Genomic DNA, 18,401 nt, shown 5'->3' on the forward strand with positions numbered 1-18,401 from the left:
ATAATAATAATAATAATATAATTCAAATGGTTCACGAGGTACGTACGCAAGCAGCTCGTGGGTAATGTAATTCATTAGCATAACGTGAGCTGCACATTCCCTGAGTGATTTACAACTTATAATGGTGGAGATAGCAGTTAGACATGGTTCAAAGGGCAATAAAACAATAAAATTTAATTATAATTAGATGTATAATGTTACGAACTTAGAGCTACTTAGGAAAAACGAATGTAGTTTCAAGTTACAATTTGAAGTTATTCTAGAAATAAAAGAAGGTTAATTTAGGTTTATTTCGAGTTTTTTTTTTTCGGTGGTTATATTGGTAGGTCGAATTGTTCAATTCTGTTTTGAGATAGCGTTGAGAAAATAACATATAAACTATAAAGATTTAGTGAAAAAAAAACGTCTGAAATGCATTTAGGAGGTTTTAGGGATTACACAAAGGAAATTTGAGATTTTTGAGATGATGAAAAGTATTTTTAATTTTAACATGAATATTACTTTTCACACGGACTATTCAAAACAAATACTCAATATATTCATGGACAAAACTTTATTTTATTTTGTTAGAAATACTTCACTAAGAAATATAACTTTTTGTATGTGAAAGACTTGTAATATTAACTGAAAGACTGCTAAATTTCATGAAGATATACCCAATATATAGAGAGTTATAAGTATCAAATTTATATCAACTTGAAATGAGTACAAAAGGTCACGTGACTCGGTCAAATTGACCGACCCCATGTTGGGAGAGTTAACATTCAAATAAGAAAACTAAAATATTGTTAATAGTTTGCATGTTTTATGTCAAATACATCTATCTAATATTAATAAATTTATCTGAAAACTAATAATTTTGTTTCGTGAATTTTTTTCTCATCTAAATTCCTCAATCTGAATAAACCTGTAATGTCATGAATCATCCTATACTTAACCATAAAATTGAGACTTGATCATACAGAAATTAGTGGCTGTTTTGGTTATCACAATTTCTGGCAAACAATAAAAATCACTAGAATTGCCTTTCAATATTAACTTATCATTTGATCTTTTGGACAGTGTAACTTTTATACTTATCATATCACCTCTTGCAAAGAAATCTTCATTTCAAAATGAGTTCTTCCCATTGTTTATGTCAAGTTTACAATGAAAGTCCATTGTGTTTTGCAAAGTAATTTATTTACAGAAGATCTGTTTTGATGGCTAAACTAGTCAACAGACATTGGCAGAGACTGTAAAGCCTCCTACATTGACAAAACCAAATACCATGTACTAGTTAGAGCCAATGAACATATGAGAGTTCCATGAAAACATAAAAAGTTGAGTAACCCGTGTTTCCACTATACACCAACATAGTGAAGAAACAGGATGTGAACTTATCAAATTTCAATATCCTTTGCCAAGATAACACCGATCTAGAATTACTGATTAAAGAAAGTCTCCACATCAAACAACTTTCACTAACACTGAACAACATGCAGTCTTCATTTAAATTGCACATTTTCTAATATGTAGAGTATTTTGTTTGTTACTCATTTAATTTTTATGTTGTTGTAGTTTTCATTAAATTACTGTTATTATAGCTATGTATTTAAGTTACTTATTTAGGAATGATGTAATTCTTTTATTTTGCTTTAGATATTGAAGATAGAATCTGCTAAATTCCAAAACATTTATCTGTGTCCCCTAGTTTTATAAATAAACAATGTTGTTTATCTCAAGTATCGTTATCCCTTTTATTGCAAACTTAGTTTTCCTAGGAAAACATAAAATTTATGTCTATTTTCACGAAATAACTTTCTCTAAAAAACAGTTAAATAGGATTATCTAAACATTGCTTGTCAAGAAGAACAAAATGACAATGTATCTTTACATTCTCATAACAGATGTGATAATATCAGATCATATAGTTTCGAGTAATGATATAACTGTGAAATATACTTTAATCCAGTCATACATGTAAAAACTTATAAAATGCACAATTATAAAAAAATAAAATGCAACCTTCTCATTACAGGCTCAGTTATAAAATGCAGTTATAAAAAATAAAACACAACCCTCTCTCTACAGGCTCAGTCACATCAGCTGAGTTCAAGACCCCAAAATGACCTTTATAGTTTCCATACTGTAACTTATAATATATTTTGTGTATCTTTACAACATTTTGATAGTTTTCAGTACTCATTAACCCTTTACTAACACATTAAATTCCTTTCTCCACGTCACCGAATTACATTCAAAATTTAAAAATTATTATCATCAAGTACATTATATTTCAAAGTTTAATATTATGTTAGTTTTATTCCTTTATTCCAAAACAAACTTTGAAAGCAATAACAAACATTTTAAATTGTGTTGTCTCATGATGCTTGAGCTATAAACAATTTCAAACTTTCACAAGATTTAACTAGTAATAAAACTGTAGTCCTGTACATGTGTGTCTAGACAGTAATGTACATTTACTTGCTCTATTGATAAGTATGTTTCAAAGTTCTCTGGCTGAATGCAGAAGAAACAAGTAATAAATTTTGTCAACCTCTGATGGGTGCCATGCCCACCTTCTGTACTTATCCTTGATCTTTACAAGCGACATCTACTTACTTCACACACATGTTTTTAGTCATTAGAAAGAGCTCATTTTACACTATAATCCATCAATGGTTATTTTGAAATTGGTACCAAGTTGTCATTATTGGGAAAGTGTAATTGCCTGTAGTATTGTTGGGTGCTTTGTTCATGATGGCACTTCAGTTGTTTCTTACCTAAATATGTTATAGTTAGAGAGAGAGTTAAATTGTATTCAGGTTTTACTTTTGGATTTTAGTTAATTATGCATTATTTGTGTTTTAAAATTCATACTTGAAAGGTTTAATAATTTTTATAAAATAACCAGAGCTTCCCCTCATTCTAAAAGGCTGACATTAGCAAGTGAGTACAAAAAGATTTTGTTGGAGGCTGACATTCATACTGTTCTATTGCCCTTGGGTACCCACTGTCAACATAAACAATCAGTGGTAAAGATCAGGAAAGAAAAATAAAACATTAAAATTAAACTATTTGTAAAAAAAGGTGAAAGCTTGAAATTATGCATATAACCTAAAAATAATTTTTAAAGATTATTCAACAAAGAGTTAAAAAGTATGTACATATTTCTATTTCTTAATTTTAAATATTTCATTGCATTGTATGTTGATGATATAGCTAGAATTAGTGACATGGTAGAGGAAATGGAAAATAAAATATAAACATTTACCTTAAAAAACTTTTGATATTCATAAAATATAAACATTTACCTTAAAAAAGCTTTTGATATTCATTAAGGAGTTTCTACAGATTATGCAAACAAATGTTAAATCTGTAAGATAATAAATAGTACTTTTATACTCAAAATGAAAATCACCTTACAAGTGGACTCTTCTGAACCCAAGTGCAAATAACTACATCAAATAACAAATCCTTATTAGAAATAGATGAAAAAGTAAAAAGGAAAATTTTATTTTTCTGAAACTAAATAATTTTAGGAAAGTTCTTGTCAAATTTCAAACAATTTCATCCACTAGTTTTATTTTTGAAGCAAAATATAATGTAAGCAACGTTTGGTCCCTACAATGTAAGGTCCCATTAGTCAAAAGGGTACGAGTCATTTATAGAAAAAAAAATTATATTTTTTACTAAAAAGTTCTCCATGAATACAAAGTGATTTTCATGTTAAGATTAAAAATACTTTGCTTCATCCCAAAGGTATCAAATTTCATTTATGTAATTTCTAAAACCTCCTAAATAACTTTCAAACTTTTTTTTTCAGTAAAACTTCATACTTTATCTATCTACCCTAACCCTATACGAGGTTGGTCAATTTGACCGACCTTGTAACCACTAAAAAAATCAAAATAAATCTAAATTACCCATTTTCTCTTTCTAGAATAACTTGAAATTGCAACATGAAACTATATAAGTTTATTCTAAATAACAGTAACTTTCTCATCAGGTAAGTCAAAGTGCAAATGACATAACATTTCACAGAGTTACATTCAAAATTTAATTAAACTACTTTATTATCAAATATATATGAATAAACTTGCATCAAAATATAGTTAAAAATTAAATTTTAATATTATTTAAGTTTTAAGATTTAATTTTATTAGGCAATATTAAAAAAAGGTCCTGTATTTACCCTGGTGTGAAAAATGTGACATTTGTTTTCTCTAGTCATCCCCTTTTTTCTAATTTATTTACCACCCCTCCAAGAAATATGATATTTAACATAAAGTACTCATTATAATGTTGTCATCATTCAGGCAAAGCATAATTTTCATAGCTTTCAATCATTTTTGTTTACAGAGACATCTTGGTTTTGATTGGTTATATATATATAATAGCAATAACAGACAAAATTTGTGAAAGAGAGGAGGAGGCAAGTGGGCATGGCTCTATAACTAAATAAGATTGAAGGCTATAAGAATTATACTTTGTCTGAGTGAGGGCAACATCATAATAAGAAATTTATGTTAAATTTCATACTTCATGGAGGGATAGTAAATAAATTAGAGAAGAGAGGATGCCTGGAAAAAATGTCACAATTTTTTTACTAGGGGGAAACTCAGGATTTTTTTTAATATCGCTTTATAAAATTAAGAACTTTAAAGTTATATATTATTAAAATTTTAGTTATTAGCTATGTTTTTATGACAAATTTATTCATATACCATGATAGCAAAGTAGTTCAATTAAAGTTTGAATGTAACTCACTAAAATCTCATGGCATGCTCAGAAAAAAAGATGACCATAGTGAAAGTGTTGAACACAGTTTTCAATAACAATGCACTGGTAAACAGGAACAACATTTGGTTTTAATATATATATTTGTTATATTAAACCTCTTGTTCATTCCGAGTTCCCAGTTTAAGCTTAATAATTTAGCTGGTAACATCATTAAATCTCTCTATACAGGCCTGGCCATTTTTACCAGCCTTGCAACCATCATACAACCATAAAAGTATACATAATATAACATTTACTGTTGTGTATCTTCACAAAATTTGGTAAACTTTTAGTAAACATTACAAGTCTATTGTACAAACAAAATTAGATTTTTTACTTATATTTACTAAAGATTTGTTTATGACTAGTCTTGAGTGCAAGTTAATTTTCATGTTAAGGTTAAAAACATTTTTTCATCTTACAGTTTTCAAATTTCATTTACATAACTTCTGCAATCTCTTAAATGAATATCAAGTTTTTCAGTCAAACGTCATTTTTTTTTACTCTAAAACTGAATGGACATGGACCTTGTAGCCACCTTAAAAAACAACTAAATTATCCTTTCCTTTTTCTAAAGTGATTACAAATTGTAACAGAAATTTACAATTATTTATATTATAAAGCTTAAGACTCATAACAGTTTCATGTCTTATTGCCCTTTGAACCATGTCTAATTACTAATCTTTTGATACAACCTGTAAATCACATAATTGTTTTTTCATTATGTAACCTAAAAAGTTTCTAATGTTTACATTTGACTTACTTTTATAAAAATAAATACAAAATATTCATAAGAAACAAATTTAGTATTCACATTTGGCCTCTTGTTTTTTTTTGCTGTCAGCCCTCCAATAGAACATAACCTTAGTTCCTTGCAATTGTATTGCTAATAACTAAAATAATTATTTGTCTGAAATATGCACTTAAGAACATAAAATAATAACACACACAAAGCAGACAATGTCCTCTAAATATTTTAATTTAACTTACTTACTAACTAGGGCATAAATGCCTTAACACTCTCGCTACAGGCTCAGTCAAATCAGACAAGTTAATGACTCCAAATTGACCTTTATATTATCCATACTATAACTTCTAACATGTTTTATGTATCTTCACAAGAATTTGCAAATTTTCAGTAACCATTAAGAATCTTTTGTTGACAAAAAATCAGAATTTTTAACTCTATAGCAACAATGCCATTTTTAAACCTTGTTAACCCCCTCTGTGCATGTTACTGAGTTACATTCAAAATTTAATGTATTTTCATAAAATTATTATTATCAAATACATTATAACTTAAAGTTTTATATTATCTATGTTTTATTCCTTTATATTAAAAAGAAACACCAAAATGAGCAATTAAAACTGGTTTTTTGTTGTCACATGATATGCTCGCAATTACAATTCTCAACTTTAAGAGCTCTTATACAAGAAACTTTGAGTAGCTAATATAGACTGTCAGTTCAAACGGTCAAAGTACACTTCCAGATGTATTTCATTACTGTCTGGAGGCCTTACAAGAATTTCTCCCCATGTGAAACGTTCTAAATATTTTTATGTTTGAGGTCAGCCACACCCACTTGCAAAGTCGAAGCTGTGTTTCTAATTGACAATTTGAAGTTGAATGGCATGCTTATAACCAACAAAAAGAGCAGACTTGCCACTATTAAATTATACTCCAAATAAACCTCTACCAGTGTGTGGATCTGTAGTATGAGACAGAAAACAAGCTTAGTTCACTGTTCTCTCGAGGGGTACATAGTGATTGGCAAGTGTTTTTTGCCTTATATGTATTAGTTTGCTAAACAGTTAGATTTCATTTACGTTTTACAATTATATCTTAATTAATTGTGTATTATTTGTGTTTTAAACTGCATATTTAAAAGGTTTATGATTTTTATACATTTAACCTGGCTTATGAAATTGTCTAAGCAGGATGGCATCATTTGCATGTGCAAGCATTAGTGAAAGAATTTGTGTACGAGTGTCCTCTATAATAAAAACAGAACACTGTGGGGACATGTTGGCATACTAGCATCGAGCATAAAAGTAAAAGTAAACTACAAGTAAAAAGATAAAGACGTGAAATTACACATTAAAAAGAAAAGTTTCAAAAGACTTCAATGAAGAGCTAAAAGGCATGTACATATTTCTATTTCTTAATTTTAAACATTTCACTGCACTGTACATTGATGATAATAAATAGAGTTAGTGATACAGTAGAGAAAATGGAAAATAAAAGATAAACATTTACCTTGAAAAAACATTTGTTATTCATTTAGGAGGTTCTAGAGATTATGTAAATGAAATGTCAAAACTGTTATAATGGTAAATAGTATTTTTATACTCAAAATGAAAACCACATTGCATGTGAATTATTCAGAGTCTGAGTGCAAATAACTACATTAAATAACGAATGTTTTATCATAAACAGTAGAAAAAATCAAAATTAAATTTTTCAAAAACTACATACTTTTAGTACCTTTCATGTCAAATTTAAAACAATTTCATCCACTAGTTTAATTTTTGTAAATAACTTTCACAAGAGTTATTTATCTACCTGCAATGTAAGTAGGTCGATGTCATGGGGTTAATGAAGTGTTTTCACTAAAAATTTCTCCATGATCTTCATGTTCAGATTAAAAATGCTTTGCTTCATCCAAAAATTCTCAAATTTCATTTGCATAATCTCTAAAACCTCCTAAATAAATTTGAAATGTTTTGTTCAGTAAAACTTTATATTTTATCTATTATTTTCTCTACCCTAACTCTATAGAAGGTTGGTCTACTTGACTGACCTTGTAATCCTCCAAACAAGAACCTAAATAAATCTAAATTACTTTTTCTTTCTAGAATGACTTTGAATTGTAACATGAAACTGAATTTATTTATCCTAAAATGCTTTTAACTCATAACAGTATACATCTGTTTTACTTAAATTTTATTTTATTGCCCTTTGAACCATGTCAAACTAATATTCGTGCCACACAAAAAACAGACAATGTCCTATAACTATTCCAATTTTTCTGGCTAACTATACAACAAGAGCCGTTAAAAATTCATCTAAGCTCACTGATGCGTTTCCTATGTGAATAAAGTTTGAAGTGGAAGCAAAATAGACAATTCGCTTTACAGAAAACAACGTAGCATAATACATCATTTGATAGATTAAAACCATGGATTTCTATTGGTTATAAACAATGTAGTATTAAACATCAGAGAGAGCTATTGGCAATTTCTGAAAGAGAATGTGACAGGTGGGCATGGCAAGAGAGGTCTGATTTCTAGTTTATCGCTTTGTAATCAAATAAGATAGAAGGCTATAAAAATTATGCTTTGCCTGAGTGACAACAAAATTATAACAAGTAACTTGTATTAAATTTTGTACTTCTTGGAGAGATGGTAAATAAATTAGAGAAGAGGAAATATGTAGAGAAAAAAATGTCACAATCTCATACAAGGGGAAATTGAGGATTTTTCTAATATTGCCTTGTAAAACTAAGAACTAATAACTTATATAATATTAAAATATGGATAATTAGTTACATTTTAATGACAAGTTTATGCCATGATAATAAAGTAGTTTAATTAAATTTTGAATGTAACTCACTAAAACCTCATGATATGCACAGAAAATTATGTCCATATGGAAAGAGTTGAAATAATTCCCTTAGCTGTTTGATTTGAACTTGATAACAGGAAATTTGAATCTGTAGGCAAAATAATTAAAAATCTCTACTGAGAAGGAAGTAGCCTTACACATCATTCAGTAAACTAAAACTTTATCTTTATATTGGTTATAAATGTACCAGCAAATGTCAGAGAGAATTACTGGCAATTTGTGAAATAGAGGATGTGGCAAATGGGTATGACTTTCTGGTTTATATCTCGGTAAACAAAGAAGATAGAAGGCTAAAAAAATTAAACTATGCTTTAATAATATCTATATTATAATGAGTAATTTACATTAAACTCGGGACATCATAAACAGGTGATGAGAAAACAGAAAATGAGCAAGTCAGAGAAAACGAATGTCACATTACTCAGACAAGAGGAGATTGAATATTTATTTAAGTATTTCCCTTTTGAAATTAAGAAATTGAAACTTATATGATATTAACACACATCGTACAAGCCAAGGGGGTCTTTGTTATTTATCAAGAAATGCTAACCCATTGTGGCTTTTTTTGTTTTTGCTATAATTTTGTGATAATTCCCATTGGCCAAAATGCAGCCATTTGGCACTACTTTTACTGAATCAATGATTCTGTTAACAGTCAGGTAAAAAAAAAAGTGGTATGGAACAGTAGGGGAACTTTCATGGAGCATTTAACATGCAAATGCAAGCATTCATATTGTGGAATATACTTCAAATGCAGCCATTGTGGTTTGTCACGTTCATGATTATCCCCTACAGTAAAAATATCTCAAAAGGGTGGTGGGAAGCAGCCATCGAATCCTCTGGTAATTCAGAAATGAACATGAGATGTAAAGTGAATTCCAGCTACTTTGTGGAGGAATTTACTCTTGGTTGGACATTATGTCCACAACATGGTAAAACATATATAGATCAATTAAAGGATGATATTGTTCATACTTGGTCTATTTCTCCCTTCTCCATCTGGTTACTGCTTATTTCATCTGATGTCATCATCACATGTATCCACAGACACATGTGCTTCAACTCCAACTACTGAAAGATGGTCTCTTCATGGCTTTCTCAGCATGCTTGGATTGGCATCTCCTGAGCCTCTTCTTGTCCTACAGCTTCTCTCCCCATGAGCTTTAACAATTTTAAGCCCAGTGACTCAATCAAAATTCATTTGGTTTCAACTCTTTCATCATGCAGGGTGAAGGGAAACAAAAGTTTCTGACCACCCCAGGTTGTCTTTCAGACCCCAAAATTTTCTTTGAGGCTTTAAAGGTTTTTAAACCTAAATTCCTGCCATTAGAGTGTTGGGGATAAGTGGAATAAACTGGGCACCAGAAGAATGCTTGAAGAATTGAGATCTACATATCTTGATCAATTCGATATACCAGCTGACACTGAAATTTGTCAACGTATCACAGCCTTGACAGCAAAGTACAAAAAATATGGTATCCTTGACATTATTTTTTCCACGAGAATACAGCAACTTTACAGAGACAAATTGATGCCCATTGTATCTGAATTAAACTACACCATATACATAAAAACGCAGTCTGCGAGCTCAAGGTGCAGCATAAAGACAATGTTCACAATGACAATTTCCCATGTGATGATGAACTGAAGTTATTAATTTCTTGAATGCAGTCACAGCAAAAGAAGAGTCAAACAGCTACCATCCCATAGTAATTGTATTAACGTGCCTAACTGCTTTACTCTGCACATCCACTTTGAAACAAAGTGCCATAAATTTTGAAATATGTATTAAATTTTTGTAAAAAACAAAAGTTGTGAGAGTTTCTTGGTTTTTTAACAGTTTCTACATTGAAAAAGTTTCGGTAACAAATAACCTCATAGTAAAAAGACCCCCCCCCCTCAGCTCATGCGACGCATGTTAAAATTTGATTCATTAAATACATTTTGATTCTACGTTTATTCACATACATTAATAATAAAGCAATTTGATTAAAGTTTGATTGTATCTCTAAAAAATTCTGTAAATGCACGCTTTTATCTACCTACATCAAGTGCATTAAGTGACCTTTAGAATAGCTGCTAAAATAATGTAAAGGATTCCTACCTAAGATCCCTTGGTGTCACCTATTTACAGCAATATAACTAATAAAAGTTGTAGAAAATAGAAAAAACTAATTAATTTAAAACATATAACGAAATCAATGAATTCAGATACCAGAATCACCAAAGAACTAGGAATGATGCCTAATAAATAGATATTTATTCAAATATCCTTTAAGATATATACATATATATAGATATATGTAGACCCTATATTTTGGTGGAGGAGCATCTGCTTAAGTAACAAATCAAAATTTGAGGACAAGAGCTCATAAGATACACCATGAAATGAGGTATCAGAAATGATTGAAGAATGACTGGAAATTTTAGTTTGCCATGAGAGTTCATTTCCATCAAGATATCAGCACCACATTTGAATATCCTTACTTGTTACACATTGTCATATATAGAGGCAGAAAGAATAAAAAAGTCTTACCTTCACTAAGAAGATCTAAAAGTCCAACATGTTCATCATGATGGAAAGCATCGGATCCTATAATATGAGGTAAGGAACGGTGAAGATATGGATCCTAGAAAGGTAAGTTCATTTATATCTTGAAAAATACTGTAAGAAGGTTATAAAATTAAGCATGCATAGAAAACAGAGCTATTCAGATCTCATTTATCAAAGTTAACCATGTTTATCAAATTACACTTATTTTTTTTTTGGTAATTCAGAGATATTAAAGAATTGCTTAAGTGAAGAAAATATTTCCTTGTCAATGCACAGGCCTCATTATACATACCAAAACTTTAGCCCTCTAAAAGATCATTCTATTATAATATTATAATTTTCTAAAGTACTATATTTATTTCTATTTATATATATATATATCATATTGTAAGAGTGTGATAATCACCAATCAGTGCCATAGTTAGCAATCTCTTCAATCACATAAATTTAACAACTACAAAATTGTTCCTTATTTTTATTAGATTGTTTGTTTGTTTTTAATTATGCACAAAGCTACACAAGGGCTATCTGTGCTCTGCCCACCACGGGTATCGAAACCCGGTTTCTAGCGTTGTAAGTCCGCAGACATACCGCTGTGCCACTGGGGGGCTTATATTAGATATCAACTACCATTTAGTTTATACCCTTCATTTCTGTTGCTAATCTACTGCAATTTTCAGGGTAGTTTGAAACAAATTACAGGAGATAGGATTCAATCTTGGGTATTCTTGTTAGTTGTGCTATCCAATCATCTCAGCTCTAACCTCATTGCAATTTGAATCAACTAACTATTTGGAATATCTATGTTTTACAAAATTCTTTGCTAAGTTGGCGTCTACCACAAGATCCAGCAAAACCTCTCTTGAAAACATCCAAATGAATAGTTAGATCACATCCCGATGAGGTGGAAGCCCATAATAGTTGATAGCAAATTTGCCTTTCTAACAAGAATAGGATCAAATTCCAGCTCATACCACCACAAACAGTCCTTTTCAGGACTTTCCTAAAGACAGTAGATGAAATATAGGACAAAATAAATGCTAATTAGAATCTAATAATAAAAACTGTAACTAATTGATAATCAGATGGTCACAGAATCAAGTAACCATAGCAAAATTTAAAATACTGCTTCAAATCTTTTTCCCTTTATAGAAAAACTATTATAACTGATTTCACAAATTTTTGAATTTAACATTATACCAGTAAATACATATTCAATTTTTTGCATAGTTTCCACTGTTATATAATTTATTTTTTTTTATCAAAATGTCAACAAAAGTTTGAAGCAACTCAAAACAACAGAAAAATAATACATTTAGTTTCTTCTTATTACCTACATCACCAGCTTCGACCTGGATAGCTTATCTTTATTGAATTTTAACTTCTAGTAGTTCTACTTTCAACACAAGATTATAATTAGTAATTTGATCTTCATGAAAAGAAAGATTAAGTTGAGCACTATAGGGGATTAGGAATGGTAATGAATATTACAAAACTTTTAAAAGGTTCAGAATAAATGTAAAATTCAATTTTGTTCTTAGATCTTGAAAACAATTTAGGAACTTAGAGCCCAAATCCAAGATTTTTTTTGGGGGGGGGGCTCATTTAACCTCAAACTATATTCTTGCAGAGGAACTATAAGCATGGGGAGCATTCTATGGCTTAATTCAATTGTCTTGGGCCTACTGCTAAGCAGTCTCTTAAATTAACATTAATCTTTATTATGTATGAGAAGAAAAACTCAAAATGTAAGTGAACACTTAATATATTTTAAATTAACAGCATTATGTGGCATTGCCTAGTTTAAAAAAAACAAAAAACTACTCTCTCTGTTTCCCCATTCCATATTCCGATAGGTAAAAAATTTATGAAAAAGAAAACAACCTGAGGTTTGATTTTTGAAAATAAACTATGAACCTGTTTTAAATCAGAGCTTCCTTATGAATAATGTTTTTCGTTTTTCCTTCACTGGCAAGGATAAGCCTAGCTCTGTTACCCCATCTCCCATCATCCCTCCTTAAATATTAATATTTTATACATGAATATGTATGTAATACTACGTTGAATTTGCTTTAATGTAAATTGAATATATTTCTATGAATGTGATACCGTATTCACATTATGACATTGATGTATGAAATATACTACAAAAAAAATGCAATATTGTACTTTATAATGTATCAGAAGAAAAAAATCCACTTCGGTGAATCAAACCACCGGGAGAAAAAAAAAGTTGAATAAAATACATTCACTGACGTGACTTAATCTCATTTTACACAATAAGTATTATAATGTAAACCTTACTGTTTTCACATAGTCTATTTTATGGTAGACAGCATAATTCTATTTTATAGGCTAGTCCTACTCTTTGCTTTTTCACAAACAACATTCTAATTCTGCACAAATTTCTTTTGCATGTGAAGTTAAATATATGATGTATTAGAAGATGTATAATTAATAATCTATAACTAAGTAGGCCTGTTTATTCTAATGGCAATAATAAAAAAATACAAGTTCCAGGTTCAATCAATCTTCCACCTCATGCAAGCACAATACCAGTTAAGCTTACTTAACTTTAATCTGATTATACACAATACATATTAGAATTTAAGCCTTACTCTTTTTGCAGTCTATTTCATGGCAGCCAGCATAATTTTATTTTATAGGCTAAGCCTACTGTTTTATTTTTCAAACATGACATTCTAATTTTGCATACATTTCTTTTGTGTGTGAGGTTAAATATATGATGTATTAATAGATGCATAGTTAGTGATGTATAACTAAATAGGCTTATAATGCTATATTCTAAATTAAATGTTAACTCAAACTTACCAAAAAATGTCAAGTCTGTGTAGAAGTTATTTGTATATATTAAATATAAATTACCAGTTCTGCTAGCAGACAGAAGATGCATATATCAATGAAAAATTGTTGTTTTGTGCACTTTCACATGAGGGAAGTATGACCTGCGCAGTGAAAGTGGCGGACAAACAGAGAGATTTTGACTCGTATATATTAGGTTGTCAAAGAAATTAATTTCGCGTTTTGGAACACTTTTATTAACCACACCCAAAAAAGGTACATTACACGTAATAGTTGAATGAACTGCCTGAATGTCACATTAGTGTAGCCTATATAATATGTAAATTTTAGTATACTCTAATCCCTTATAGTGTTGGCACACGATGAGACACACATTCGGCATGTAATGCTGTTTGAATACAAGAAGAGAAACAATGCCTCTGTAGCCACAAAGAATATCAAATAAGTTTATGGAAATGTTTTGAACATTTGTAAGTGCCAACAATGGTTCAGCAAATTTCATTCAGGTGACTTTTGCCTTAAAAACTGTGATGGCAGGGGCTGACATTTTGGAGTTGATATTGATGCTCTGAAGACGCTTGTTGAGTCTAACCCAAGGCAACACACTTGTGAAATGGCTCTGAAATTGCATGTCTCTTATGAAACAATACATAAACATCTAAGTAATATGGGAAAACTCTATAAAGATGGTGTTTGGGTGCCTCACAAACTCTCTGATGATCATCATTTCCAACATGGGAACGTTGCTTCGTCTCTTCCGGCACGTAATGCGCATGAACCATTTTTGGACAGAATTGTCAGCGGTGATGAAAAATGGATTCTCTATGTGAATATTAAATGCCAAAAACAATGGCTCAGTCCTAGACAAAAAACCACTTCCAGCCTCAAAACCTGGACTCCATCCGTAGAAAGTGATGCTTTGCATCTGGTGGGACATCAAAGGAGTAATTCATTTCAAACTCCTCAATCCACAGCAAACTGTCAATGCAGAGATCTATAGTCAGCAACTGGAACGTTTAAATCAAGCTCTTCATCAGAAACGCCCTTCACTCATAAATCGGAAAGGTGTTCTTCTTCTCCACAACAATGCACGTCCACATGTGGCACGTTTGACACAACACAAGATTATGGAGTTGGGTTGGGAAGTTTTCCCCCACCCACCATATTCTCCAGATATGGCACCATCAGATTACCATCTTTTTTCGTTCGCTGCAACACTATCTTAACACTTGACTTTGAAGCAAAAAACATGTAGATGTCCTCTTTAACACCTTCCACATTTGCATACGTTTTCCCAAATTTCTTTAATAAGGACATTAACAACCTGATTGTAAGATGGAAAAGAATCATCGATAAGAATGGAGACTCTTTCATTTAATAAATGTTTTGTTTTGATATATAAGTTGTTTGGGATTTTTCATCTAAAAAAGCGACATTAATTTCTTGACGACCTAATATCCAACCATTATAGAAAATGCAAAACATTACGTTTTGCACAGTGCTGTGCATCAAGCTAAAGATGAGTCATGTTTTTTTCAAAAGATTTCTGAATTAATTGAGTATCTTTCTTTAGTTAATTAATACCTTATTACTTCCTTTGTAACAGTCGTTATTAATATCAATATTTCTCTGCTTCCCAGGGTATACTAGTTATGATGAAGAGAAAAGACATAATGTCATCCCGATTCTACGACTAGGTCGAGGACTCTTGACTTCTGCTGATGACTGGAAGTTTTCTCCTCGGATTGGACGATCCCCAGTTTTTTATCTTGTTCCAGAAGACTTCAACTTCAAAGGCTATGAGAACAGTGATCTTTTGAAGCGCTCTTCCTTAGGTTTCATCCCAAGAATTGGCAGGAAAAAGAGATCCATACTCAGCGAAGAAGCTGATGACCAAGGAGAATGGTCTGACATTTGGAACTTCGAAGATGACGATAGCCAGAGGAACATGCGACAAATTATCCCAGCTCCTCGATTAGGTAGAAGTAAGGTCCAACTCCGATCAGCTTTTGTGCCTCGAATTGGACGAGGGTCGTCAGCTGACGAGACTAATAATGATCTCAAAAGAGTAGCATTCACTCCTCGTATAGGTCGAGCCCCGTTTGTCCCCAGAATCGGACGATCAGATACAGAAATGTCCAGATCTTCTCGGGTAGCATTCACTCCTCGTATAGGTCGAGCCCCATTTGTCCCCAGAATTGGAAGATCCAGTAATTCAGCCGATAAAGAAGCAGACGACTGAAATCAAAATTCTGATTTCTGAACCTTTTTTTCAGGTTTATCCCCTTGCTTTTTATCACCAGTGATTTCGAAGCTAAATACAGAAAATACCCTGATACAACTAATAAATATAAATGTATAATATTCCACAAAAGATGAAGAATAAAGCAAATTGTCAAGCACGTGGATTTGAAACGACTGTCACTCTTAACTTGAAACACACCGTGATGTCTTAAGATTAAATATCAAAACTAACGAGGCTCATGGTATTATTTACGTTACAAAGTTACCAGACGGTCTATCTGCACTCTGTACACCGCGTGGAATCGAACCCCAGACTTCAACCATATAAACTTGCGGGGAGGAGGAGGAGAGGGTAAACCACTCTTCTAGCTCAGAGTTCCGACGTATATTGTCTAGATGGTCAGTAAAACGAAACCTGCCCCCCTCCAGTGGTTCAGCGGTACGTCTGCGGACTTACAACGCTAGAAACCGGGTTTCGATACCCGTGGTAGGCAGAGCACAGATAGCCCATTGTGAAGCTTTGTGCTTAACTTCAAACAAACAGACGAAACATAGTTCCATTTCTGCAACGAGATACAGTTAGTTTCATAGGATTCACGATATTTACCATATTTTAACCACGTGAAGAGGTTTTTAGAATATTATACCCTGTAATAAATACTTTCCTGTTATTGTTGACAAAAGCAAGTAAGCGTGACTTTGAAATAGTGGCTTTCTCTCTCAACAATCTGGATCATATACAGTGCTTAAGATAAAGGATTTGGTTAGAATTTCGCGCAAAGCTACACGAGGGCTATCTGCACTAGCCATCCCTAATTTAGCAGTGTAAGACTAGAGGGAAGGCAACTAGTCATCACCACCCACCGCCAACTCTTGGACTACTCTTTTACCACTGAATAGAGGGATTGACCATCACAATAAACCCCTCCGCGATTGAAAGGGCGAGCATGTTTGGTGGGACGGGGATTCGAACCCGCGACCCGCAGATTGCGAGTCGAGCGCCCTAACCACCTGGCCATGCCGGGCCGAATATGAAAAGAAACGTTCAGTGTGCACACTTTTGCAAAGTTTAATTATCAAAAATGTAACATCTTATTTAAAATGGCTTTCAAACTAACCTACATTTCGTTATTATTCACCAATGAGGGAACAACTCCAAACATTAAGCACGCCATGTGCAGCAGCAAAGGCTGGACTGAGTGCTTGCAATGTGAGCACCAAGTAACCACAGCCAGTGGAACCTTACTTTATCTGTCGTAAACTTTACAATATATATATGCTAACTCTAGCTGTAGTGGCATGAAGCAATGAATTCAATCGGCAGTTACCTATTTCTTTTTAATTATAAATAAATATTTATTCTTGAAAATATGCCACATGAGAGACTGATGAGAAATAATATTGATTAAGAAGAAAATACCGTCACCCCTCCCTTCATCCGGTCATTCTCTTTCCCAAAAGCCCCCCAGTGGCACGGCGGCACGTCTGCGGAGTTGCAACGCTAGAATCCGGGTTTCGATACCCGTGGTGGGCAGAGCACAGATAGCCCATTGTGTAGCTTTGTGTTTAATACAAACAAACAAACTTTCCCAGAATTAATTTCGCATAGCTAAGCTCAAAACGAAAGTATCATTCGTTGTCACTGCTACTTCTGGCTCTTTTCTCACACGTTGTCATCCTTAAAGGTAATACTAGCAATATTTTGATCTGCATATTACTTCCCTTTATCACACTAATTAAAGAATAATGATTAAAGAGTAAGTATCATAGGTTGATTTAATATTCTCATGGAATCCAATGGTCTTTTCTTTTTTTCTTGCAAATCGCGTCTTTCATTTCAAATTATTGTACAAAAATTCTCTTCGTTGGTTCAGCGATAAGTCTAGGGATTTGTAACGCTAAAAACCAAGTTTCGATACCCGTGGTGATAGTCCATTGTGTAGCTTTGTGCTTGATAACATATAAACTCACCGGATTTTATCTAATCCAAAATATTCTTAATGCCTGTACCATTTATTAATATAAATTGTATCTAACTTGTAAAATATTTCCTGTTGAAATTTTCTGACAGCCATAAAATTGACATACGGTGTAATTTTAGTGAAATTGAGGTTGAACTTGATAAAAAATATATCTTTCAATAAATGTAAAGAGAGTAGACCATCCAACACCTATTTCTGAGTAAAGACTAGTTTGTACTTTATTTTATTAGGATCAAAATCACCGCTAAGTGATGAATACCTTATGTGCCTTTGGGCTAAACGGCCGCATCAGAGATCCCTAGAATTCAGGTATAACCATCTCTAATTTTGAACTATTGAGCAAAGAAGGCAGCCAATCAGCATTGCTCGTGTTCAGTAGAGCTTTGTCGACTTTGAACCGACTAGAGGG

General features: G+C 32.0%; 1 protein-coding gene across 6 annotated transcripts in view; it reads right to left on the reverse strand.

Moving 5' to 3' along the window:
• Positions 1 to 18,401, reverse strand: part of LOC106466226 (WASH complex subunit 2-like) — a 181,958-nt gene that overhangs the window by 109,795 nt on the left and 53,762 nt on the right. For all 6 annotated transcript variants that reach the window (XM_022394196.1, XM_013926476.2, XM_022394198.1 and 3 more), the window contains one exon: positions 10,926 to 11,019. In XM_022394196.1, coding sequence (XP_022249904.1) covers positions 10,926 to 11,019 — 94 coding nt within the window. The remainder of the gene's footprint in view (positions 1 to 10,925; positions 11,020 to 18,401) is intronic.

This window comes from Limulus polyphemus, unplaced genomic scaffold, assembly GCF_000517525.1.
Source record: "Limulus polyphemus unplaced genomic scaffold, Limulus_polyphemus-2.1.2 Scaffold2193, whole genome shotgun sequence".
Taxonomy (NCBI): domain Eukaryota; kingdom Metazoa; phylum Arthropoda; class Merostomata; order Xiphosura; family Limulidae; genus Limulus; species Limulus polyphemus.